The sequence below is a fragment of the Procambarus clarkii genome, chromosome 42 (genome assembly GCF_040958095.1).
Source record: "Procambarus clarkii isolate CNS0578487 chromosome 42, FALCON_Pclarkii_2.0, whole genome shotgun sequence".
Taxonomy (NCBI): Eukaryota; Metazoa; Arthropoda; class Malacostraca; order Decapoda; family Cambaridae; genus Procambarus; species Procambarus clarkii.
In genome coordinates this window covers 12,147,536-12,173,566 of record NC_091191.1, presented here as the reverse complement: position 1 = coordinate 12,173,566, position 26,031 = coordinate 12,147,536, and the positions used below count along the sequence as shown (strand labels likewise).

Below are 26,031 nucleotides of genomic sequence, written 5' to 3'. Positions count from 1 at the left end.
TTCGTGTTAAAATAATCGCCCATTTGGAGCAGAAAGCATTTTAATGCGATATTGGGAGGGTGTACTCGAAGCCCAGAGGCTCCCGTCACTATCGGGAGGTGGGTACCTGCCTGGAGATACCTGCCACCACCAGGAGGTAGGTTTCAGTGGCCTGGAGGTAGGTACCGGTGGGCCTGGAGGCACTTGCCACTGTCAGGAGGTAGGTACCGGTGGGCCTGGAGGCACCTGCCACTGTCAGGAGGTAGGTACCGGTGGCCTGGAGGCACCTGCCACTGTCAGGAGGTAGGTACCGGTGGCCTGGAGGCACCTGCCGCCTTCAATACCTCGGAGCACCTCGGAAAGCAATCTAGCATAAGTGACCTTAAATGACCACGAAAACATACCGCGGCGCGAACTCAGACGCTCCCATTATCCCGGAGAGCTGCACTTCTCCTCCACGTGCCTCCACACTTGCTTCTTCCCTAACACATTCAATCACTCACTCCCACGTCCTCCCCATCCCACTCCCTTCCACCACATTTTCCTCTCTAAAATCCCTCATTTATTTCCTCCCACGGTCGATCATCCCGTCACGTCCTCTCTCACCATCCATCTCTCACTCTTTCCCCCTCCCATGTTCACTCATTTTCTCCTCCCATGTTCACTCTCAATTGTTCCTCACCATCAGTAGCCAGACAGCGTGGGGGGAACAGCTGACGTTTACTTTATTACAGTTTTCTCCTTTCTCCTTTTTAATTTTTTTATTTTTTTTTTGTCAATAATCTCCATCTCTTCATTCGATGTTAAATACACTGTTTTTATTTTTAATGAATTAATTATATTGTTTATTTATTATTTATATTACTGGTGCTATTCAAAATTTTTAGAATTAGTGGTAGGAATAGTAATGGTAGAAGAACAGCAGAAGCAGTAGAAGAAGAAATAGAAATTCAGTAGTAGTAGTAGTAGTAGTAGTAGTAGTAATAATAAAAGTAGAAGTAGTAGGAGTAATAATGGAGATACTCTAGGTTTTCCATGCAATTATGTATTGTTACGGTGCCCTCTCCTATTTCTCCCGTATGCCTGCTTTGAGAGTCATATCAGCTTTCTTTACTGATACTCTGAGATGCAGGGAATCTTTTGGTATATGTGGCGACCAGAGTGGCCGCCTGATAAGGGAAAATTTACATAAGTACGTCGATAAGGGGAAAGTGATGCCCTGATACAAACGAAATGGTACCCCCCTACCTGCAGATCTGCTTTTTTGTGGAGGAGCCAACCGATTGCGGATTGGCTAAATTAGGTTACGGGCGACCAATCAGAGCCCGCCGTGACGTCACCGAGTGCCCCTGGTGACGCCAGCTGTGTTAGTGTCAGAGTTGGTCTGGCTGCGAGAGCGTGAGGACGTTTCTTGGTCAGCTCTCGAGGTTTGGAGGCTCTTGGATCCTTACTCAGTGGATTAAAACTAGCCATCGCAGCCCACCATTGTTATTGAAGACCCTGTTCTTCCGGGGAAGCAAGAAGCATCCAAGTTCATTGAGCAGAGAAGTGCCAAAACTTGAAGAATCGGTCGGCGACTACGCTGGATGGGCGCCGCCTGACACTTTAGGGTCTGGAAGGTGTGCTGGACAGGCCTAGCTGTGACCGGGTAACGTTCACTGAGGATTTTGGAGGGACGACACCGTTCCAAGGACAAGGCGCAACGCCTTGAGGAAGGGACGAGTGTGCGCTTACAGTGATTAGCTCAGCGCCTGCTGGTGAACCAGGATTAGGATATCTGAAACTCTGGGAGTGGTTCGGCGACGTTGCAAAGGCTTCACGACACCTGAGGACTTGTGGAACGTTCCTGGATCATCAAGGACCGACTCAGGAAGCGTGGAAACCTCACACCATCGAGGGACAGGCGTCATGAGCCAGGAATATAAAGGTAGATCAATTTCCTTCCCATTACCCCTTGTTTTATTAGGCTAGATAGGCCATTATATTCATATATGTGTGTTATATACATTGATACACCAGTAGTAGGATAGGCTGCAGGGCAGCTTGTGTCCAGGACTGTGGAAGAGGACAGTGTGTTTGAAGGACGGGGCAGTTGCAGAGAGGGTAGCCGACGTCGACGAAGAGGCCCCTATGTGAGAGAGTGTGTGGCCCCTTTTAATCTTCCCAGTTGAAGGAGTTGTTGGAGGTCGTGAAAGAAGAGTTGCTGATGATCTCCAGACTGTTGATTCTTATTTTTTTTCATTCCTGTAATGATTTTAATTCTATATGTGATCATGTAGCTTACGTCAGTAAATTCACATATTTTATCATTGAGTTTAAGTGTGCCTCCATAATAATCTCTATGAGCATACAAGAGGGATATCATAGTCCCACCTAAGGGAACATCACGTTTTTTATAGAAGTTTTTATTGTCTAGAGAGTGGTAAAGCAGCACAGACTTATATAAAAGTGTACCCTAGGCCATCCAACCAGTATCAGAGCCGGAATGGTGGCAACAAGCAATGTAGTGGCTTAAGAGAGGTAAAGCCACACAGACTTTTAAGGGAGAGTACCTTGGGCTGACAGTCCAATGTCAGAACTATAGGAGTAGCAACACTTTGACAACAATCAGTATAGAATACACCCACTGAACCGCATTGCTGGGGTGCAGATATATCAGCCCAGCTGGCGACCTTGTTAAAAGAAGATAGGAAAGGCAGGCGGGAAAGAAATTTCTGCAACCTTTTTGTCTGGCAGGCAAGACTCAGGGGAAGTATTGTTAAAAGGTAAGCCTGGGTTTTCCTTCACGGGTCTAGGCAGGAATTGTTAATAGCAGTTTCTCCGTGGTTGACTGAAGGGCTCTCAGGGTGAATCAGTGGCACCCCCAGTGGTGGGAGCAAAGACCTGCGGGGTGGGTATTACTGTTCCTCTCCTGTGGGACCAAGCGACTGTGGTTAGTTCCAAGTGTCGGAAGGGCTGAGTACTCTGCCTTCTGAGCCCCTAGCAGCCGATTGCTAGTAGAGCCCCAACCCATCCCCCCCCCCCCCCCCCCATGACAGTATCATCAATTTAAGCAAACAAGAAAAATTACTTCCATACAAATGTATATTTCAGAATATAATTGTATTTTCTTTATAAGTGTATTTTTTGCCTAAGTGTGATCTTGTGAAGTGATATACTCCAAAAAGTACAACAAAAATAAAGAATTCCTGTGCTGACGCACGAGAAATCTTTCTTCCTCAATGTTCACACTCACACGACTGTGTATTGTGTGGTAAAACACAAGAGTCAGCCTTTTATATGTTCACACGCAGGAGTCTACATCTTGCATGTTCACACGCAAGAGTCTACATCTTGCATGTTCACACGCAAGAGTCTACATCTTGCATGTTCACACGCAAGAGTCTACATCTTGCATGTTCACACGCAAGAGTCTACATCTTGCATGTTCACACGCAAGAGAAACATCCTCCAGTAAACAGCCACAACAGCCACATTGAAAATATCGCTTTCATGTGAAGGCTCAGATAAAGTGCCGCCGTCGACGATAAGTGTGATCAATATAGAGGGTCTGGACGCATATGGTCAGTGTAGAGGGTCTGGACGCATGTGGTCAATATAGAGGGTCTGGACGCATATGGTCAGTGTAGAGGGTCTGGACGCATATGGTCAGTGTAGAGGGTCTGGACGCATGTGGTCAGTGTAGAGGGTCTGGACGCATATGGTCAGTGTAGAGGGTCTGGACGCATGTGGTCAGTGTAGAGGGTCTGGACGCATGTGGTCAGTGTAGAGGGTCTGGACGCATGTGGTCAGTGTAGAGGGTCTGGACGCATGTGGTCAGTGTAGAGGGTCTGGACGCATGTGGTCAGTGTAGAGGGTCTGGACGCATGTGGTCAGTGTAGAGGGTCTGGACGCATGGTGTCAGTGTAGAGGGTCTGGACGCATGTGGTCAGTGTAGAGGGTCTGGACGCATGTGGTCAGTGTAGAGGGTCTGGACGCATGTGGTCAGTGTAGAGGGTCTGGACGCATATGGTCAGTGTAGAGGGTCTGGACGAATGTGGTCAGTGTAGAGGGTCTGGACGAATGTGGTCAGTGTAGAGGGTCTGGACGCATGTGGTCAGTGTAGAGGGTCTGGACGAATGTGGTCAGTGTAGAGGGTCTGGACGCATGTGGTCAGTGTAGAGGGTCTGGACGCATGTGGTCAGTGTAGAGGGTCTGGACGCATGTGGTCAGTGTAGAGGGTCTGGACGCATGTGGTCAGTTTAGAGGGTCTGGACGCATGTGGTCAGTGTAGAGGGTCTGGAAGCATGTGGTCAATGAAGAGGGTCTGGACGCATGTGGTCAATATAGAGGGTCTGGACGCATGTGGTCAGTGTAGAGGGTCTGGACGAATGTGGTCAGTGTAGAGGGTCTGGACGCATGTGGTCAGTGTAGAGGGTCTGGACGCATATGGTCAGTGTAGAGGGTCTGGACGCATATGGTCAGTGTAGAGGGTCTGGACGAATGTGGTCAGTGTAGAGGGTCTGGACGCATGTGGTCAGTGTAGAGGGTCTGGACGAATGTGGTCAGTGTAGAGGGTCTGGACGAATGTGGTCAGTGTAGAGGGTCTGGACGCATGTGGTCAGTGTAGAGGGTCTGGACGCATGTGGTCAGTGTAGAGGGTCTGGACGCATGTGGTCAGTGTAGAGGGTCTGGACGCATGTGGTCAGTGTAGAGGGTCTGGACGCATGTGATCAGTGTAGAGGGTCTTGACGCATTTGGTCAGTGTAGAGGGTCTGGACGCATATGTGGTCAGTGTAGAGGGTCTGGACGCATGTGGTCAGTGTAGAGGGTCTGGACGCATGTGGTCAGTGTAGAGGGTCTGGACGAATGTGGTCAGTGTAGAGGGTCTGGACGCATGTGGTCAATGTAGAGGGTCTGGACGCATGTGGTCAGTGTAGAGGGTCTGGACACATGTGGTCAGTGTAGAGAGTCTGGACACATGTGGTCAGTGTAGAGGGTCTTGACGAATGTGGTCAGTGTAGAGGGTCTGGACGAATGTAGTCAGTGTAGAGGGTCTGGACGCATGTGGTCAGTGTAGAGGGTCTGGACGCATATGGTCAGTGTAGAGGGTCTGGACGAATGTGGTTAGTGTAGAGGGTCTTGACGAATGTGGTCAGTGTAGAGGGTCTGGACACATGTGGTCAGTGTAGAGGGTCTGGACGCATGTGGTCAGTGAAGAGGGTCTGGACGCATGTGGTCAGTGTAGAGGGTCTGGACGCATGTGGTCAGTGTAGAGGGTCTTGACGAATGTGGTCAGTGTAGAGGGTCTGGACGAATGTGGTCAGTGTAGAGGGTCTGGACGCATGTGGTCAGTGTAGAGGGTCTGGACGCATATGGTCAGTGTAGAGGGTCTGGACGCATGTGGTCAGTGTAGCGGGTCTGGACGAATGTGGTCAGTGTACAGGGTCTGGACGCATGTGGTCAGTGTAGAGGGTCTGGACGCATGTGGTCAGTGTACAGGGTCTGGACGCATGTGGTCAGTGTAGAGGGTCTGGACGAATGTGGTCAGTGTAGAGGGTCTGGACGCATGTGGTCAGTGTAGAGGGTCTGGACGCATGTGGTCAGTGTAGAGGGTCTGGACGCATGTGGTCAGTGTAGAGAGTCTGGACGCATGTGGTCAGTGTAGAGGGTCTGGACGCATGTGGTCAGTGTAGAGGGTCTGGACGCATGTGGTCAGTGTAGAGGGTCTGGACACATGTGGTCAGTGTAGAGGGTCTGGACGCATGTGGTCAGTGTAGAGGGTCTGGATGCATGTGGTCAGTGTAGAGGGTCTGGACGAATGTGGTCAGTGTAGAGGGTCTGGACGCATGTGGTCAGTGTAGAGGGTCTGGACGCATGTGGTCAGTGTAGAGGGTCTGGACGCATGTGGTAAGTGTAGAGGGTCTGGACGAATGTGGTCAGTGTAGAGGGTCTGGACGAATGTGGTCAGTGTAGAGGGTCTGGACGAATGTGGTCAGTGTAGAGGGTCTGGACGAATGTGGTCAGTGTAGAGGGTCTGGACGAATGTGGTCAGTGTAGAGGGTCTGGACGCATGTGGTCAGTGTACAGGGTCTGGACGCATGTGGTCAGTGTACAGGGTCTGGACGCATGTGGTCAGTGTACAGGGTCTGGACGAATGTGGTCAGTGTAGAGGGTCTGGACGCATGTGGTCAGTGTAGAGGGTCTGGACGCATGAGGTCAGTGTAGAGGGTCTGGACGCATGTGGTCAGTGTAGAGAGTCTGGACGCATGTGGTCAGTGTAGAGGGTCTGGACGCATGTGGTCAGTGTAGAGGGTCTGGACGCATGTGGTCAGTGTAGAGGGTCTGGACACATGTGGTCAGTGTAGAGGGTCTGGATGCATGTGGTCAGTGTAGAGGGGTCTGGACGCATGTGGTCAGTGTAGAGGGTCTGGACGAATGTGGTCAGTGTAGAGGGTCTGGACGCATGTGGTCAGTGTAGAGGGTCTGGACGCATGTGGTCAGTGTAGAGGGTCTGGACGCATGTGGTCAGTGTAGAGGGTCTGGACGAATGTGGTCAGTGTAGAGGGTCTGGACGAATGTGGTCAGTGTAGAGGGTCTGGACGAATGTGGTCAGTGTAGAGGGTCTGGACGAATGTGGTCAGTGTAGAGGGTCTGGACGCATGTGGTCAGTGTAGAGGGTCTGGACGCATGTGGTCAGTGTAGAGGGTCTGGACGCATGTGGTCAGTATAGAGGGTCTGGACGAATGTGGTCAGTGTAGAGGGTCTGGACGAATGTGGTCAGTGTAGAGGGTCTGGACGCATGTGGTCAGTGTAGAGGGTCTGGACGCATGTGGTCATGCCTCCAGACCCTCCAGAAACTACCTCCAGTCCAGACCAGGTAGTTTCTCTGCCCTAAACGCTACGCGTACTAGTGGCTTTTCATGATTGTAATTACCATATTATGTGTCCTCACAATCCCAATGTACCTTCTTGTATGTATATAAATAAATAAAAAATAAATAAATAAATATATATGGTCAGTGAACCTAGCCTCATACTAGAAACCTTTTACAATCCATCACACATATGACCATCCAAGAAGTTCGTTACTGACCTAGAAACCACTGCCGATCCTGAACACAATCTGCTTTCCAATAAGCCTCTGGTTCCCAAACTGGTGATCATGGCTCCCCTCGGGGGACCTATTTGCAATATGTAAGGGACCATAAGTCTAGGCAGGACACAACATCTTGTATTATAATAACAAAATACATGGACTTGCTAAGGAAAAAATAAATTGTTGCTTAGTACCAAGTGTTGGGGATCATTAATAAGGAGGCTGCATGACAAAGGGGTAATGACGATGAAGAGTTTCGGAACCTCTGCAATTAGCACTTGATTACCATAGAAATCGATTACAGCCTAGTAGCACATCGCCCAGTCACTCCTTATCTCCGCGAAAACTTCAAGTAAACATTTGTTTATCATCCAAACTATGCATCATATGTGGCATTGGCCTTCCTAGTAACTCATAGACTTACTAAATTCCTTTGATTATTTGGTTATCCAATAAACCCTTGATCATCCTTGAAACTATTTCACTGAACCGTCCAAGACACCCTGGGCGATTCTGGAAACTCTTGGACCTCATTAAAACCAATCACAAGACCTTAAAAACCCCAAAGTCTCCAGTTCTCCACCACCACCTCACACTCCCTTGCACATTTCAGGAACATTCTTGGCCACCCTCTGTAAACGCCTTGCGGATGGTCTGGAAAGTTATCATAAATATCCCTGCCGCTCCTTGAGGACATTCGCTTACCCTTCTTGCCTTTCCAGTGGTCCATTTTCTTCCAGGACTTCACCTCTCCTTTTCGTCTCTTGGCTATACAGCTGCCTATTTTTGAGGCAGGGGGGGGGGGGGACATGATATGACCTCACTCCATCCCTTCCTTTCCCTTCTTATCTTCCAAGCGACCAAGCATCTTCCAAGATTTATCATCCCCTTTTCCACCTTGCCTTCGAAGCTTTCCATTTTCTTCCAGAACATTTCGCTTGTGTCACCTTTCTCTTCTTCACTTTCTTTCTTTTCTCTTATTTACAGTAATTGGTGGATTAGTTCAGAGCCCATATTTCTCAAGTCTTGATAATCTCTGGATTTAGTGCCCTCTATGTTCCAAATTTCATTTATTCCTTGCTATGTATTTTTCGTATAATATCCTATGTTATGGTATCTTGGTTCAGACAATATGTTCGTGTTTGTGTGGTCAGATCTCCGTCTGTGTCACGTTGTAGGGCATGTCATGGGCTTTGTTTCTTTTCTCGAGTAATGGTTTAGCATGTTCTCCAGCCCTTCGGGATGTGTATTGAGTACAGGACTCAACTAACTGTTATTGAAAACACGTAGACGACAGTGAATAATGAAAAAATGTGTTTGTGTAGCTCAGGAGTCCTTTACACATCGCTTTGTGTAGGTAAGGATACCTGTACTCAACACCTTGTGTAGCTCTGGAAATGTTTACCACTCACTATTATCATACACTTCACTCTTGATAAAGTCAGTGATGCTGACGAAACGTTCAGTAAAGATGTTTGGTGCTTCAATGACGTTTTTCACCTTTTTTATCTTAAAGCAGACACAGACAGGTAGACGTAGGGGCTCCGAGGACGGTATCGATGATCTTCCTCAATATCTAGCTGTAGGATCAATTCTTTGAGAAAGTCTTAAAATAAACAGATAAGAGACAATTTCGAACTAATGACGGTTTACTACTAGATTTTATTATGGAATTAATATATATCCAACCTAATAAAAGCCATCCTCACATATTGTAAACTAACCTAACATAAACTACCCTAACCTAACCAAGCCCTGGCCAAATCTAACCTAAGCTAAAGCAAGCAGAGCCAAACCACAGCAAACCTATAGATAATATATATGTTGTTGTATAAATTAGAAAACTGTACTTTTCATAATCCCAGGACACTGAAAAATCAATGAAATATCTGTGTTCAATCACCACGAGTGTACTAGTGAGTTGTTGAAGGGAGGTGGTGGGCGTCTCACATGATCAAATGGCTTTTAACACAATTTACTAACTATGTTCAGTGTAGATAGACACTCAGGACCTAGATTCACGAAGCTCCATGTATTTCTTCGTAAGTATGTGTGCTACGAAGGTTCATAAGTACCGGCTAAGAACGCGCCAAAGTGCAATTCAGAAAAGTATACATACAAAGATTTTAAGTAGTTTGCTTAGGTCTCGCTAGATGTCACTAGGGCTTTTAGTTTGGTCAATCAGAGAAAAGGAAACATTTTTCATCTTACAGCTGTTGTCAATCACGATGCTGCATATCGGAGTTTATCCGTGGTCACTTGCCACATATTTACGTCGAATTTTCTTATCAAATTAGTGTATTTCGAAGTAAAACTATGTTTTTTCAACTTGTACAGTCAGCACCGACATTGTAGTAAACAAATATGTTACATTTTTTGTTTACCTACGTAATTCTAAGAGATGTTGTGTAGCTTTCCTTGGCGCTCCCAAGATTTGAGATGCGATGGTATTTATTTACGTAAATTTACCCAGGAGCCACTAACTATCTAGTGGCCTCGACGAGGACAAAAAGCCAGGGGGCTTGTTAAGTCCCGCCAATTGTCCTAATTATATTTTCTTGTTGGATTTGGGCATTTACGGCTTCAGCGGGTAGGCAGTTCCAGGGGTTTATAACCCACTTGGTGAAAAAACATCTATTTTCGGTCGTACTTGAGAGGGCATACTCTCCAACACTATATCTGTGATTGCTCTGTTATCAGTCACTACATACCAAATGGTATGAGGTACTTTGAGCTCTATAATTACTTCATACACTCAGGAATATATGAAGATATTCTTATGCTGTACCTAGATTTTACTAGTGTAGGCTAATAGATCAGCCTTGCATTTCTTGTTCTCTCCTGATTCCATATATGATTAACCATCCTGAGAGATGGGAGTACAGTATTAGATGAACGTATAGCTAGTTTTTTTTTTATCTATGCTGTGTAATCTTTCAAATAGAATAGGGTAGCAGCACATTGCTGTGTATACCTAAGCTTCTTAATAAAACAAATCAGTAATAAAGGTTTTAAATTGTAGTTTGTATTATTACCAGTATTATCCTTATTAAATCAGGTTAAACATGGATCATTAAGATCTCTTGTTTTATGTAATAGTCATATTTCTTTGGTGTCATTCATTAAATTGTTCATTTTGTCTAAATTTTTCACTTCTTTGGATATACACTACAAATGATAGTTTAAACCCATAAATATTTGTTGCATTATATTTTTTACTAGCCGTACCCAGCCACGCGTTGCTGTGGCTCAACAACGCATGTGCGTTGTTGAGCCACAACAACCTTCCCCAGTCCCCTAGTCCTCTCCACTATTCCCCCCTCCCCTGCCCCCTCATCATCTCCCAACCATTCCCCACTTCCCGGTCCCCTCGTCCTCCCAACCATTCCCTTGTTCTCCCCATCATCCCCCCCACATCCCCATTCCCTTGTCCTCCCTATTATCCCACTCTTCACCACCCCCCTCGTCCTAACCCATCATTCCTCCCTCGTCCATTCGTCCTCCCTACCATCCCTCACTCCCCTGTCCCCTTGTCCTCCTCTCCATTCTCCATTGCCCTGTCTCCTTGTCCCCAAGGAGACAGGGCAAACTTTGAAATGGAATTTGTAACATATTTAGTATACTGTGTGTTGCTAATACGTGCAACAGATGGCGCTGTTTAAAAACAGCTTGTTTTTATCTGTCACAAGTGTGGCATCTATATAGTAGGTATGTAAAGACATGCGCATATTCGAATTACCGTTGTGTCAAAATTTCATAACGATTGGTGAAGAACTTTTGGGAGATTAGAGTGTGTGTTGCTCGTACGGCCAACAGATGACGCAGTTTAAAAAAAAAAGCATGTTTTTTTCCCGTCATAGGTGAGTCATGTATATAGTAGGTATATTAAAACACGCGCCTATTCGAATGCAACGTTGTCTCAAATTTTCAAAGCAATTAGTAATGACGTTTTGAAGATTTCTCTCACTTGAAAAGAACATGATAAACACAGTTAAAAAAAAGTTTTTTCTCCGTCACATACATGACATCAATATAGTATGTATATAAAAACTCGCTCGGATGCGAATGGAACGTTCTGAGAAAATTTCAAAGCAAACGGTGAAGAACTTTCGAAGATTAGCGATTTTGAACAAAGGAACATTTCCATTATTATTTATATAGATATGCACATCATTTCCAGTGATGAGATTCGAAGAGGTCGTCAGCGAAGTACTCTGCGAGAAATGCTTGAATGTTATCATTTGAAAAGTTGTATTTAACCGTTTTCCTTCATAAGCAGGAGGTTTTCCAGCTGGATAAACGAACATTTGGCCTTTATTAATGAGGACGAGCTGGGTAGTTCTTTGTTGGCCTTCTAGATGGACGTTCTAGGATGTTCCCTGCCGTAAGCTGGATAAGAGTGTTTAACATGCAGTGCTTCGGCTATGTCTAGCTTCTTTTGTCGATGGATTGGTCGATTATTTTGGCCTTGCTGGAAGGATCTCTCTGGTGATGGTCCAGTTAAGTATGTATTATATGACATGTAGGAAACGATGTGCACCTCTCCGGTATTCTATAGGCATATTTAGATTATTGTTATTATTATAATTGATATAGATATATGGTTTTTCATGGTTTAGTGCATTGTTTTACGTGTTAGGTAACGTATGCCACCGACTAATTTCTTTGGTACTTTGGATTGAACGCGGCACAGATGAGAAGTTGGAATGCCCTGTTGTTAAATTATTTAGATTAGTAAATATTCGCTATAGCGAAGGCCTACCATTCCTGAGTTGAATTTTCGTTTTTTTTCATTTGTAATCGTCTCGAAAAGTTTGCACTTTGACTATAGACATGTTAATAACGAGAACGAAATCCCACAATAATCATACTCAGTCATTATCATGAAACCCGTGAAAGAAGAAGTTGCATAGAAACACCTGCAGGTAATATCCATGTGTTCCGTGGACCTGTGATGCGTGTACCTGTGTTGCGTGGACCTCCTGTGTGTGACGGACGACACGGGACGCTGCACAACGGTGAACCCAGAACATGGCTCAAACAGAATATAGTTATGGTGTAAATTTAGCAAACACCGCTGCTGATGTAAGTTATTCACGGCTATACAGCGGAAAAACGACCCATCCTCAGGCCCTGTTTGTCCAAGCTGTGGACAACCACAGAGAAGCATTCACCAATTTTAATATGCTGCGAATTAAAAAATTGCATTTTCTTATACATAAGGCAATATTATTATTATATATCAGAATATTGTGCATAGTTACGCCTAGGTTTGATTATGTTAGGCGTTTAGGTTCAGTTGGCAATTGTTTGTATTTGTAGCATTTGGGTGACCCGCTCCCAGGCTGTGGTCGTCGAAGCTGAGGACAACCTCAGAGACACATTCGTTAATTTAAACGTGCTGTCTATTCACAATATAGTGTTGTTATATTTTATAATTGGATAAATAGTTAGGAGTAGATTAGGTTTGAAAAGATGTTTAGGTTCTGTTGGAAATGATTTATACCTGCAGTGCGTTGCTGAAGCATTTGCAACCTGTCTTCAAGCTAGGCTCGTTAAAGCGGTGGCCCTCCTAACCCCCCCCCCCCCCAATGTTGATGACACTTATGACAATTTTTATGTATTATGTATTAAAAAATCCCCATACATAAATTAGTATTATCATCATATAGTGGAGTTGTGTGTATAATTAAGCTTAGGATAGATTAGGATTCGTGTTCATATACCAGATAAATTTATATATCAGAGTTACAGGAATTGGACAAGACAAAGAAAGTCGGACAGGCAGATAGCGTTGGGCGCTACAGACTGCTTTTATTTGGTACAATGACACACTTGAAACATGCTAGATAAGCAGGAGTCAGAAGGGACCGTGCTACAGTTGTCAAGGAAGAACCTGTGCAATAAAACTAAGCCCCCAAAAGAGGTGTTTGGGAAGTCATCAGAGAGTCGGAGATTGAACACGGAGGCTCCCAGAGTGAACAGTTCAAGAATCCTTCATATATCTGGTTCATGTGATTGAGCTTCCAGAGGAAAAAATAACCCTCGAGTTAAATATTTTCCTGAAAATCTGAAACTTCTGAGTGGGGTAAACACACAGGAAGAAGGGGAAATGCTTCTGGAAAACCTAAAAATGTTCCTGGAGACCTGGATATGATCTTGGAAGACCTGGATATGATCTTGGAAGACCTGAATATGATCTTGGAAGACCTGGATATGATCTCGGAAGACCTGGATATGATCTCGGAAGACCTGGATATGATCTTGGAAGACCTGAATATGATCTTTGAAGACCTGGATATGATCTTGGAAGACCTGGATATATGATCTTGGAAGACCTGGATATGATCTTGGAAGACCTGGATATATGATCTTGGAAGACCTGGATATATGATCTTGGAAGACCTGGATATATGATCTTGGAAGACCTGGATATATGATCTTGGAAGACCTGGATATATGATCTTGGAAGACCTGGATATATGATCTTGGAAGACCTGGAAGTCTTGTTGAAATCGCAAGAATGGCCTAGCAAGTGGCTGGTTGAGTCCTACTTCAGCAAAACGTAATGAATATTTAAGATGCAGATAGAGATACAAAAAAAAAAAACGATACACAATTACAAAGGCATTGAACGAAGACTCTCGAGTCAGCCTGTCCCTAACCTACCGACCTACGCGTCGAAAACGTAAATGTTGGTGAGCCGCTATGAGTTTTGGTACTCTGTTATTTGTCCGTTGGCGATTTTGACGTCAATATATCATGTATTATTTGAGAAGATGGGGATGGAGTGAGTAGTCATCAAGTGGAACCAATCTCTGGCACTCCTCACGCGGATATCACCTTTTGCGTGTTTTCCAGCACAAGGAAAGCCTCAAGCCACTTGGGTTGGACGGTAGAGCGACGGCCTCGCTTCATGCAGGTCGGCGTTCAATTCCCAACCGTCGAAGTGGTTGGGCACCATTCCTTCCCTGCCGTCCCATCCCGAATTTTTATCCTGACCCTTTCCCAGTGGTGTTTAGTGGTAATGGCTCGGTGCTTTCCCCTGATAGATCCCTCACCTTCCCTGTACCAATGTGAGTAAGTTGTTCAGGAACAGTTCTCATATATAGATACTATATGTATATAGTATCTATATATATCTATATGAATATATATAGATTGATACTCCACTAAGGTGGAGTGTGCATTTCGTTGAAAGTATTCTCCTAGAATAGTAAATGAGTTGAGAGTTATTAGTTATCTTTAGCAACTGAAGGAGTAAATCCTATAATCATTTGAGGAGAGACGAAGCCGGGAAGACATGTGTAGAACATGTTGACTACTTATCGTTAATGTCACGCTCGATTTGTTACAATTATTTGTCACAAGTGATACACGAACTAGGTGGCATATGAAGAAAGTGATACACGAAGGTGATACATGAACGAAGTGATACATGAACTAGGTGATGCTACATAAACAGTTGCAAGTTAAATTGTCAGGTGTGAAAATATAATATAAAAAGTACTATGTCGGAATAGGAAATAAATAGGAAATATATAGAAAGCGAATATATTGAAGCGGCGAAAACACAAGACACTCTGAGAAACACAGACACGACATTGCCTTGAAGTGGAAGGAAATCCGTCCACAAGTCGACTGCAAGTTGAACGGCGGGAGTCAAGAGCTGAAGCTCCACCTTCCCAATACACCAAGGTGAGGACAATTAGGTCAGCTACAAACACTCAGAATCAAAATAATTATTTTCCTTGATCATTATCGACATTTTATTTCCCCGGCAGGTTTATCATGCTAGGGGAAATGACCCAATTTAGGTCCTGCCAGTCCAAAATGGAACACGCAATTACGCACTCATTACCGATGTCGCTTTTTCAAACTGTTGATCAACTAATTCAAAGGTGAAATTGAAATTAATATTTTTGTCTCTCTATTTCTCAAATATTTCGTAGTTATTTAACACCTCACGAACCTATCCTATGAAGGTGCAAAATTGTAAAGGAATTTTTGCCACTGAGAAATTATTCTGTTAATGCTCAGTTTAAAGTGTTGAGTCATAATTTTGTCTCGAAGAATCAGATAATTAAATTTAGTTACGTATAGGTGACAGATTGTGATCTGCTTCACAAAAAATGGCGACTGCACTGGAACATGTGCTTGGTAGTATAGTGTGTGAGGAACGTCACAATGATACAGAAATCTGTGACGCTCTTAAGCAAAACTTTACTTAGCAGAACGGGAAATAAATGTTAGAAATTAGAGTAAACAAACACTATGTAAGGTAAATGAGAGTAAGTGGTAATTGGGTCATGTTATCCCACCAATTAGGCCCATGTATGACCATAACAAGTAACGCTCTCAGAAGCGTCCAACTGACGTTTAGTCATTAATCCTTCCGTGGAACACCACTAAAGTACCAGGAGGGTTGACACCCATACAGCCGTGTCATACAAGGCCGAATTTACAACAAACATGGAAAGCAAATTTTTTATCTCGTCAAGTGAGAAATCAAGAATCCAATACGTTTTTTATTTTTAGTGAGAAGCAGCAGGCAAGGCAATACGCTGTGCCCTCATAGTAACATATAATTCTCTCTCTGTAGCTTGTGCTTTCTAAACAAAGGGGCAGTAGGTAGCTGGGTCGCTTGATGCTGCCTTATAAGAGACAAATGGAAGGGAAGGGAATGAGGAATAAATATGAGGGATTTGATGAAGGAAGTGGTGGAGGGAGTTCAAGAATAATGAAGGAGGAAGGAATGGAAGAGAAGTAGAGGAGAGTGGAATTGAAGTGATTCGGAGAGTAGAGTAAGGTGGAGTGGAGGAGACGGAAGTACAGGGTAAAAAGGGGAAAGCCGGCTGAAGACAAAGAAGGAAGAAACGGGGACATGAAAGATGAAGCAAGGTTTGTGATGTGAGAAGCAGGGACACAGGCGGAGAGTTCAGGTGAAGAAGAGAAAGTTGGACAAATGCTCCAAGTGGAACAGGTTTATCTAGAGTACTTGCACCTTTAGTGAGCAAACGATCTACAATTATCTATCATATCTACGTTATCTACAGTATATATGGTATCTGTGTTATCTATAGTATTTACAGTATATAAGTTATCTGCATCAGAAAATTCGAAATTTTCACCGAAAAAAAAAATCGAAATTAAATTATATATATATATATATATATATATATATATATATATATATATATATATATATATATATATATATACATATATATATATATATATATATATATATATATATATATATATATATATGCAAACAAGCCTGAATGGTCCCCAGGACTATATGCGACTGAAAACTCACACACCAGAAGTGACTCGAACCCATACTCCCAGGAGCAACGCAACTGGTAACTACAGGGCGCCTTAATCCGCTTGACCATCACGACCGGACATAAGGAAGTGATAGCCGAAGCTATTTGAACCACTTCCCCGCCGGCACTCGGATGGTAATCTTGAGCATAGCATTTTATCAAATCACCTCATTCTTTGGGGTACACGTGAGGAACACAAATGCAAACAAGCCTGAATGGTCCCCAGGACTATATGCGACTGAAAACTCACACCCCAGAAGTGACTCGAACCCATACTCCCAGGAGCAACGCAACTGGTAACTACAGGGCGCCTTTATCCACTTGACCATCACGACCGGACATAAGGAAGTGATAGCCGAAGCTATTTGAACCACTTCCCCGCCGGCACTCGGATGGTAATCTTGGGCATAGCATTTTATCAAATCACCTCATTCTTTGGGGTACACGTGAGGAACACAAATGCAAACAAGCCTGAATGGTCCCCAGGACTATATGCGACTGAAAACTCACACCCCAGAAGTGACTCGAACCCATACTCCCAGGAGCAACGCAACTGGTAACTACAGGGCGCCTTTATCCACTTGACCATCATGACCGGACATAAGGAGGTGATAGCCGAAGCTATTTGAACCATCCCCCCGCCGGCACCCGGATGATAATCTTGGGCATAGCATTTTATCAAATCACCTCATTCTTTGGGGCACACTTGAGGAACACAAATGCGAACAAGCTTGAATGGTCCCCAGGACTATATGCGACTGAAAACTCACACCCCAGAAGTGACTCGAACCCATACTGCCAGGAGCAACGCAACTGGTATATACAGGACGCCTGATAACATGCTATGCCCAAGATTACCATCTGGGTCCTGGGGGGGGGGGGTCAAATAGCTTTGGCTATCACCTTCTTATGTCCGGTCGTGATGGTCAAGTGGATTAAGGCGTCCTGTACGTACCAGTTGCGTTGCTCCTGGCAGTAATGGTTCGAGTCACTGATTGACAGATTCATTACAAACAACAAGGAAGTATGCGAGGAACTCGATAAGAAATGCCAAGAGGTCTTCTCAGTAGAGCAAGGAGAAAGTCCCAGATATTGGAGAGAGAATATCTAACCAAACACCACTAGATGAGTTTGTGATTACCAGTGGGGAGGTGAGAAAGCATCTGCTAGAGCTGGAAGTGACAAAGGCTATAGGCCCGGAGGGAATCTCACCTTGAATATTTGAAGAAGGAGAAGCAGCACTGTGCCTACCACACTCCATGGTGTTTAACAGATCACTGGTAACAGGGGGAAACTGCCAAAAATTTGGAAGACGGCTGATGTAGTCCCGATATTCAGGAAGGGTGATATACAGGAGGTACTGAGCTACAGGCCTGTGTCACTAACTTGCATACCATGCAAGGTGATGGAGAAGATTGTGCGGAAAAAAAAACTAGTAAAACTTCTGGAGTGGAAGAGCTTAGTCACAATATCATCATGAGTTCAGGGATGGCAGATCATGCCTCACAGGATTGACTGAATTCTATGCAATGGCAAAAAAATCAGGCAAGAGATGGGTGGGCAGACTGCTTATTTTTGGATTGTCAGAAAGCTTTTGACACAGTACCACATAGGAGACTAGTGCACAAACTGGAGATGCATGCAGGAGTGAAAGGGAAGGTACAACACTGGATAAGGGAGTACTAAGCAACAGAAGACAGAGTCACTGTGAGAGGTGAGATCTCGGAGTGGCGAGGCGTCACCAGTGGAGTCCCTCAGGGATCAGTTCTTGGACCTAAACTATTCCTGAAATATGTAAATGATCTCCCAGAGGGAATCGACTCAATCCTCACATTTTTTGCTGATGATGCAAAAATTATGAGGAAGATTATAGCTGAGGAAGATAGTATGAGGCTACATGATGACCTAAACAAACTGAAAAAATGGTGAAACAAATGGCTACTAAAGGTCATCCCAAGTAAATGTAAGGTAATGAAAATAGGGGAAAGAAATAGGAGGCCACACACAGGATACCGAATAGGAGATGAAGTCCTTCACGAAACGGACAGAGAGTAAGATCTAGGAGATGATATCACGCCAAACCTGTCTCACGAAACCCACATCAAAAAAATAACATCGGCGGCGTAAGCGAGGCTGGCTGACATCAGAACTGCCTTTAGAAACTTGTGTTAGGAATCTTTCAGAACCTTGTATACCACATATGTAAGGCCAATCCTGGAGTATGTGGCCCCAGCATGGAACCCGTAACTTGTCAAGCACAAGACGAAGCTGGAAAAAGTTCAGAGGTATGCCACCAGGCTAGTCCCAGAACTAAGAGGCATGAGTTACAAGGAAAGGCTGCGAAAAATGCACCTCACGACACTGGAAGACAGACGAGTACGGGGAGATATGATCACTACCTACAAAATTCTCATAGGAATTGACAGGGTAGACAACGATGGATTATTTAACACAGGTGGTATGCAAACAAGGGGACATAGGTGAAAGATGAGTACCCAAATGAGCTACAGAGACATTAAAAAGAACGTTTTCAGTGTCAGAATAGTTAGTAAATGGAATGCACTAGGAAGTGATGTGGTGGAGGCTGACTCCATACGCAGTTTCAAATGTAGATATGATAGAGCCTAGTAGGCTCAGGAATCTGTAAACCAGTTGATTGACTGTTAAGAGGCGGGACCAAAGAGCCAGAGCTCAACCCCCGCAAGCACAACTAGGCGAGTACAACTAGGTGAGTGCACACACATACACAACCAACATAAACACCTGTCATGAAAAACAAACAAATAATGCCAATAATATTTAATGAGTTCACGCAGCTGACAACACATCTACCCCTATTATGCCTCTTTCTCCCCTTCCTGAGGGGGGGGGGGAGAGGGAAAGGTAGGGGGAGGGTAGAGGGGAAGTGGACAGGGTGGAAGGTAGGGGAGGGGTGGTGGAGAGGGTAGAGGGTAGGGTAGGAAAGGTGGGGAGGGAGGATGGTAGGGGAGATGGGGAGGGTGGATTGTAGGGGAGATGGGGAGGGTAGAGGAGGGAAGGTGGGGAGGGAGGGTAGGGTAGGGGAGGTGGAGAGGGAGGAGGGTAGGGGAGGGGAGGTGGAGAGGGTGGAGGGTAGGGGAGGGGAGGTGGGGAGGGAAGGTAGGGTAGGGGAGGTGGGGAGGGTGGAGGGTAGGGGTGGGGAGGTGGGGAGGGAGGGTAGGGTAGGGGAGGTGGAGGGTAGGGGAGGGGAGGCGGGGAGGGAGGGGAGGGTAGGGGAGGGGAGGTGGGGAGGGAGGGTAGGGTAGGGGAGGTGGAGAGGTTGGAGGGGTAGGGGAGGGGAGGTCGGGAGGGAGGGTAGGGTAGGGAAGGTGGAGAGGGTGGAGGGTAGGGGAGGGGGGGGGTGGGGAGGGTTGAGGAGGGAAGGTGGTGAGGATGGAGGGTAAGGGAGGTGGGGAGGGTAGGGGAGGGGAGGTGGGGAGGGTAGGGGAGGGGAGGTGGGGAGGGTAGGGGAGGGGAGGTGGGGGGGTGGGGGGTGGGGGAGGGGAGGTGGGGAGGGTAGATGAGGGAAGGTGGGGAGGGTGGAGGGTAGGGGAGGGGAGGTGGGGAAGGTAGAGGAGGGAAGGTGGGGAGGGTGGAGGCTAGGGGAGAGAAGGTGGGGAGGGTGGAGGGTAGGGTAGGGGAGGTGGAGAGGGTGGAGGGTAGGGGAGGGGAGGTGGGGAGGGAGGGGACAGTGGGGGGCATCATACCCATCACTGGGTAGTGTTGTCGACGTGGGGCTCATTAGAGTTATTATCGTAAATATTCAATGAAATATTCGACTTATTCTTCGTTTTACTTTTTACATTATCATTATTACTTTTATTATTTATCACACTTTTATTATTATTATTGCATTTATCATAATTATTATTTTTATTATCTCTCTTCGTATTTTCTCACACTTCACCCTCTTCACGTCCCCCACCTCACACCTCTACACGTCCCCCCCACATCCCCCACCTCACCCCTCTTCACACCCCCCACCTCACCCCTCTTCACCCCCCAACCACACCTTTGATGTCCTCTCGAGCGAGAAAACAAAAGTTTGTCGGGTTGGTCCTGTGGCCGAGATTATTGTCCTCCTCCCGCAGGTCCACAGGACCAGACCATCGCCACCAGCGACTGACAAATGTAATTTGATTAGAAAAGACAATCAGATTTGGACCCGAGAACACCTGGTCTGCGTCCTGAGCCCAGGTGACGTCTGTGTAGGGCTCGGGAACACCTGGTCTGCGTCCTGGGCCCAGGTGACGTCTGTGTAGGACCCGGGAACATCTGGTCTGCGTCCTGGGCCCAGGTGTCGTCTGTGTAGGACCCGGGAACACCTGGTCTGTATCCTGGGTCCAGGTGACGTCTGTGTAGGGCCCGGGAACACCTGGTCTGCGTCCTGGGCCCAGGTGACGTCTGTGTAGGACCCGGGAACATCTGGTCTGCGTCCTGGGCCCAGGTGTCGTCTGTGTAGGACCCGGAAACACCTGGTCTGCGTCCTGGGCCCAGGTGACGTCTGTGTAGGACCCGGAAACACCTGGTCTGCGTCCTGGGCCCTGGTGACGTCTGTGTAGGACCCGGAAACACCTGGTCTGCGTCCTGGGCCCTGGTGACGTCTGTGTAGGACCCGGGAACACCTGGTCTGCGTCCTGGGCCCAGGTGACGTCTGTGTAGGACCCGGGAACACCTGGTCTGCGTCCTGGGCCCTGGTGACGTCTGTGTAGGACCCGGGAACACCTGGTCTGCGTCCTGGGCCCAGGTGACGTCTGTGTAGGGCCCGGGAACACCTGGTCTGCGTCCATGGGTCCAGGTGACGTCTGTGTAGGACCCGGAAACACCTGGTCTGCGTCCTGGGCCCTGGTGACGTCTGTGTAGGACCCGGAAACACCTGGTCTGCGTCCTGGGCCCAGGTGACGTCTGTGTAGGACCCGGAAACACCTGGTCTGCGTCCTGGGCCCAGGTGACGTCTGTGTAGGACCCGGAAACACCTGGTCTGCGTCCTGGGCCCAGGTGACGTCTGTGTAGGGGGTTATGTGAAAAGGTGAGGTGATTATCAAGGGAAAGCGTCAAACCATTACGACTATATAGTACTTGGAAGGGGTCAGGATAAGGATTTGGGATTGGACGGAAGGGGAAGGAATGGTGTCCAAGCACTTTGACGGTTAGGGATTGAACGCGGACCTGCATGAAGTGAGACCGTCGCTTACCGTCCAGTCCAAATAGTAGCGGCTCACGTTTTCTATGTATAGACTATTTAGGCTAGGTGGGTGGTGTGGGGCCGGGCGTCATAGTGGCTGGTACTCGTCCATGGGGGCCGGACGGTAACGTAACGCACACATGAGTCAAGGTATTTCGTAGGCCCTCTGTCTGTCTGTCTGTCTGTCTGTCTGTCTGTCTGTCTGTCTGTCTGTCTGTCAAAGTTCACCTCGAGACAACCAACTAACCCCGGACTGGTTTTCTCTCCGGCAGTGACCAAGTTGGTGGGGAGCGACCCGGTGGAGTTCCAGCGTCCAGAGTATTTCGCTGAAGTACCAGAGAACACCACCCGCGACCTTCTGCTGCGACTCTCTGCCAGAGTCCAGAGTCCAGGTGAGTCCTCCACCTCCTTCTCCAGGCATTGGTATTGGTCCAGAGTCCAGGTGAGTCCTCCTCCAGGCATTGGTACTGGTCCAGTGTCCTGGTGAGTCCTCCTCCAGGCACTGGTACTGCTCCAGTGTCCAGGTGAGTCCTCCTCCATGCACTGGTACTGGTCCAGTATCCAGGTGAGTCCTCCTCCAGGCACTGGTACTGGTCCAGTGTCCAGGTGAGTCCTCCTCCATGCACTGGTACTGGTCCAGTGTCCAGGTGAGTCCTCCTCCAGGCACTGGTACTGGTCCAGTATCCTGGTGAGTCCTCCTCCATGCACTGGTACTGGTCCAGTGTCAAGGTGAGTCCTCCTCCAGACACTGGTACTGGTCTAGTGTCTAGGTGAGTCCTCCTCCATGCACTGGTACTGGTCCAGTGTCCAGGTGAGTCCTCCTCCAGGCACTGGTACTGGTCCAGTATCCAGGTGAGTCCTCCTCCAGGCGCTGGTACTGGTCCAGTGTCCAGGTGAGTCCTCCTCCAGGCACTGGTACTGGTCCAGTATCCAGGTGAGTCCTCCTCCAAGCACTGGTACTGGTCCAGTATCCTGGTGAGTCCTCCTCCATGCACTGGTACTGGTCCAGTGTCAAGGTGAGTCCTCCTCCAGACACTGGTACTGGTCCAGTGTCCAGGTGAGTCCTCCTCCAGGCACTGGTACTGGTCCAGTGTCAAGGTGAGTCCTCCTCCAGACACTGGTACTGGTCTAGTGTCTAGGTGAGTCCTCCTCCATGCACTGGTACTGGTCCAGTGTCAAGGTGAGTCCTCCTCCATGCACTGGTACTGGTCCAGTGTCAAGGTGAGTCCTCCTCCAGACACTGGTACTGGTCTAGTGTCTAGGTGAGTCCTCCTCCATGCACTGGTACTGGTCCAGTGTCCAGGTGAGTACTCCTCCAGGCACTGGTACTGGTCCAGTGTCCAGGTGAGTCCTCCTCCAGGCACTGGACCTGGTCCAGTGTCAAGGTGAGTCCTCCTCCTCCAGGCACTGGTACTGGTCCAGTGTCCAGGCGAGTCCTCCTCCAGGCACTGGTACTAGTCCAGTATCCTGGTGAGTCCTCCTCCATGCACTGGTACTGGTCCAGTGTCAAGGTGAGTCCTCCTCCAGACACTGGTACTGGTCTAGTGTCTAGGTGAGTCCTCCTCCAGGCACTGGTACTGGTCCAGTGTCCAGGTGAGTCCTCCTCCATGCACTGGTACTGGTCCAGTGTCCAGGTGAGTCCTCCTCCAGGCACTGGTACTGGTCCAGTATCCAGGTGAGTCCTCCTCCAGGCGCTGGTACTGGTCCAGTGTCCAGGTGAGTCCTCCTCCAGGCACTGGTACTGGTCCAGTATCCAGGTGAGTCCTCCTCCAAGCACTGGTACTGGTCCAGTATCCTGGTGAGTCCTCCTCCATGCACTGGTACTGGTCCAGTGTCAAGGTGAGTCCTCCTCCAGACACTGGTACTGGTCCAGTGTCCAGGTGAGTCCTCCTCCAGGCACTGGTACTGGTCCAGTGTCAAGGTGAGTCCTCCTCCAGACACTGGTACTGGTCTAGTGTCTAGGTGAGTCCTCCTCCATGCACTGGTACTGGTCCAGTGTCAAGGTGAGTCCTCCTCCATGCACTGGTACTGGTCCAGTGTCAAGGTGAGTCCTCCTCCAGACACTGGTACTGGTCTAGTGTCTAGGTGAGTCCTCCTCCATGCACTGGTACTGGTCCAGTGTCCAGGTGAGTACTCCTCCAGGCACTGGTACTGGTCCAGTGTCCAGGTGAGTCCTCCTCCAGGCACTGGACCTGGTCCAGTGTCAAGGTGAGTCCTCCTCCTCCAGGCACTGGTACTGGTCCAGTGTCCAGGCGAGTCCTCCTCCAGGCACTGGTACTAGTCCAGTATCCTGGTGAGTCCTCCTCCATGCACTGGTACTGGTCCAGTGTCAAGGTGAGTCCTCCTCCAGACACTGGTACTGGTCTAGTGTCTAGGTGAGTCCTCCTCCAGGCACTGGTACTGGTCCAGTGTCCAGGTGAGTCCTCCTCCAGACACTGGTACTGGTCCAGTGTCAGGGTGAGTCCTCCTCCAAGCACTGGTACTGGTCCAGTGTCCAGGTGAGTCCTCCTCCAGGCACTGGTACTGGTCCAGTGTCCAGGTGAGTCCTCCTCCAGGCACTGGTACTGGTCCAGTGTCCAAGTGAGTCCTCCTCCAGGCACTGGTACTGGTCCAGTGTCAGGGTGAGTCCTCCTCCAGACACTGGTACTGGTCTAGTGTCTAGGTGAGTCCTCCTCCATGCACTGGTACTGGTCCAGTGTCCAGGTGAGTACTCCTCCAGGCACTGGTACTGGTCCAGTGTCCAGGTGAGTCCTCCTCCAGGCACTGGTACTGGTCCAGAGTCTAGGTGAGTCCTCCTCCAGGCGAATTCTCATTCGGTCCAAAGTTTATGCGAGTCTCTCCATGCACAGTTGCAATTCCAGCCAAAAACGTGATTTCTACTTCCAGCAACAACACGGCCTCCATATATACAGTTCGTCATAATACTAAATAGACATAGTACATTAATGAACCGAACCGTTAGAATATTAATACATTAGTTACCGCACTTACATTTCTCTTGTAAAATAATTTTTCTCTACATTTTCCTCCCCAAAGTCTAAAAATTTGCAATTACAAAACAGGACACCACGAATGTCAGACCCTATATATTATGCAGCTATAGCACAGAGCAGCTCCCACCTCCTCCCTCTCCCACCCCATAAAAGCAGGCTGGTACGAGTATTTCAGGGAGTAACATGCAAGGGAAGACTAATGAAACTGAAGTAAAGCAACAGCTAGAGTGACATGATCACATCTTAAAAAATCGACAAGGACAAGGCAAAATAAAAGTGGACTTGATCTTCCCAGGACCTGTAAAAAGGGGGGCCATGGCGGTCCCAGAGCCGGACAAAGGGGGGCCTTAGGTGCATCTATGACCAGTAAAAGAGGGGGCCTTGGTGCCCTCAGGACCAGTAAAAGGGGGGCATCGGTGCCCCCAGGACCAGTAAAAGGGGGGGGGGGGACCTCGGTGCCCCTAGGACCAGTAAAAGAGGGGGCGCCTCGGTGCCCCCAGTATCAGTAAAAGGGGGAGGGGCCCTCGGTGCCCCCAGTAACAGTAAAAGGGGGAGGGGCCCTCGGTGCCCCCAGTACCAGTAAAAGGTGGGGGCCTCGGTGCCCCCAGGAGCAATAAAGAGGGGGGGGGCCTCGGTGCCCTTAGTACTAGTAAAAGGGGGGCTCGGTTCCCCCTGTACCAGTAAAAGGGGGGGGCCTCGGTGCCCCTAGAACCAGTAAAAGGCGTCTTCGGTGCCTCCAAGATCAGTAAAAGGGGGGGGGGGTCTCCTTGCCACCATGACCAGTAAAAGGGGGGGCCTCGGTGCCCCCCATGACCAGTAAAAGGGGGGGCCCTCGGTGCCACCCATGACCAGTAAAGGTGGGGTCTCGGTGCTCCCCATGACCATTAAAAGGGGGGGGGCCCTCGGTGCCACCCATGACCAGTAAATAGGGGGGGGGAGCCTCGGTGCCCCCAGGACCAATGACAGTGAATTGATAATATGGTAACTATTATGGTAACTGCTTGTTAAGCAATATTTTGTTGAAACAAAAAAATCCATCGGAAACAAAAGGAAACAGGAACGTACCTCATGCTGGTGGAGTTGTGTCCCGCGATGAGCTAAAAAAGCCTTACCTGTAATGACAGAAAAATTCATTATTAATGTGCCTATGGAAACAATATAATCATATACCACATATATAACATATGAATTGTCACATCCACCTCCATGTTGGTATGCAAGAGGCGAAGAGACTTGAGTCACACTTGGGACTCGAGATGATGCTTACCTTCTCCAGAGGAGGGTTGTGCTGTGACCCCTTGTCGTTGTGGGGTCAGACAAGGGGGTCAGCGTCAACACTACTCAACACGTGCTCACTAAGGCCAAACAAAAGCGGTGTTGCCAACATTCACGAATCACTCACAATGAACTAACTATCCAGTACGAGACGAGAAACACTGCAAGAACTGA

At 47.7% G+C, this 26,031-nt stretch overlaps 1 protein-coding gene across 1 annotated transcript in view; it reads left to right on the top strand.

Moving 5' to 3' along the window:
• LOC138373371 (putative neural-cadherin 2) overlaps nucleotides 1–26,031 on the top strand; it is a 223,245-nt gene that overhangs the window by 96,460 nt on the left and 100,754 nt on the right. The window contains exon 2 of the mRNA XM_069339569.1: nucleotides 21,862–21,981. Within this exon, the coding sequence (XP_069195670.1) occupies nucleotides 21,862–21,981 (120 nt within the window). The remainder of the gene's footprint in view (nucleotides 1–21,861; nucleotides 21,982–26,031) is intronic.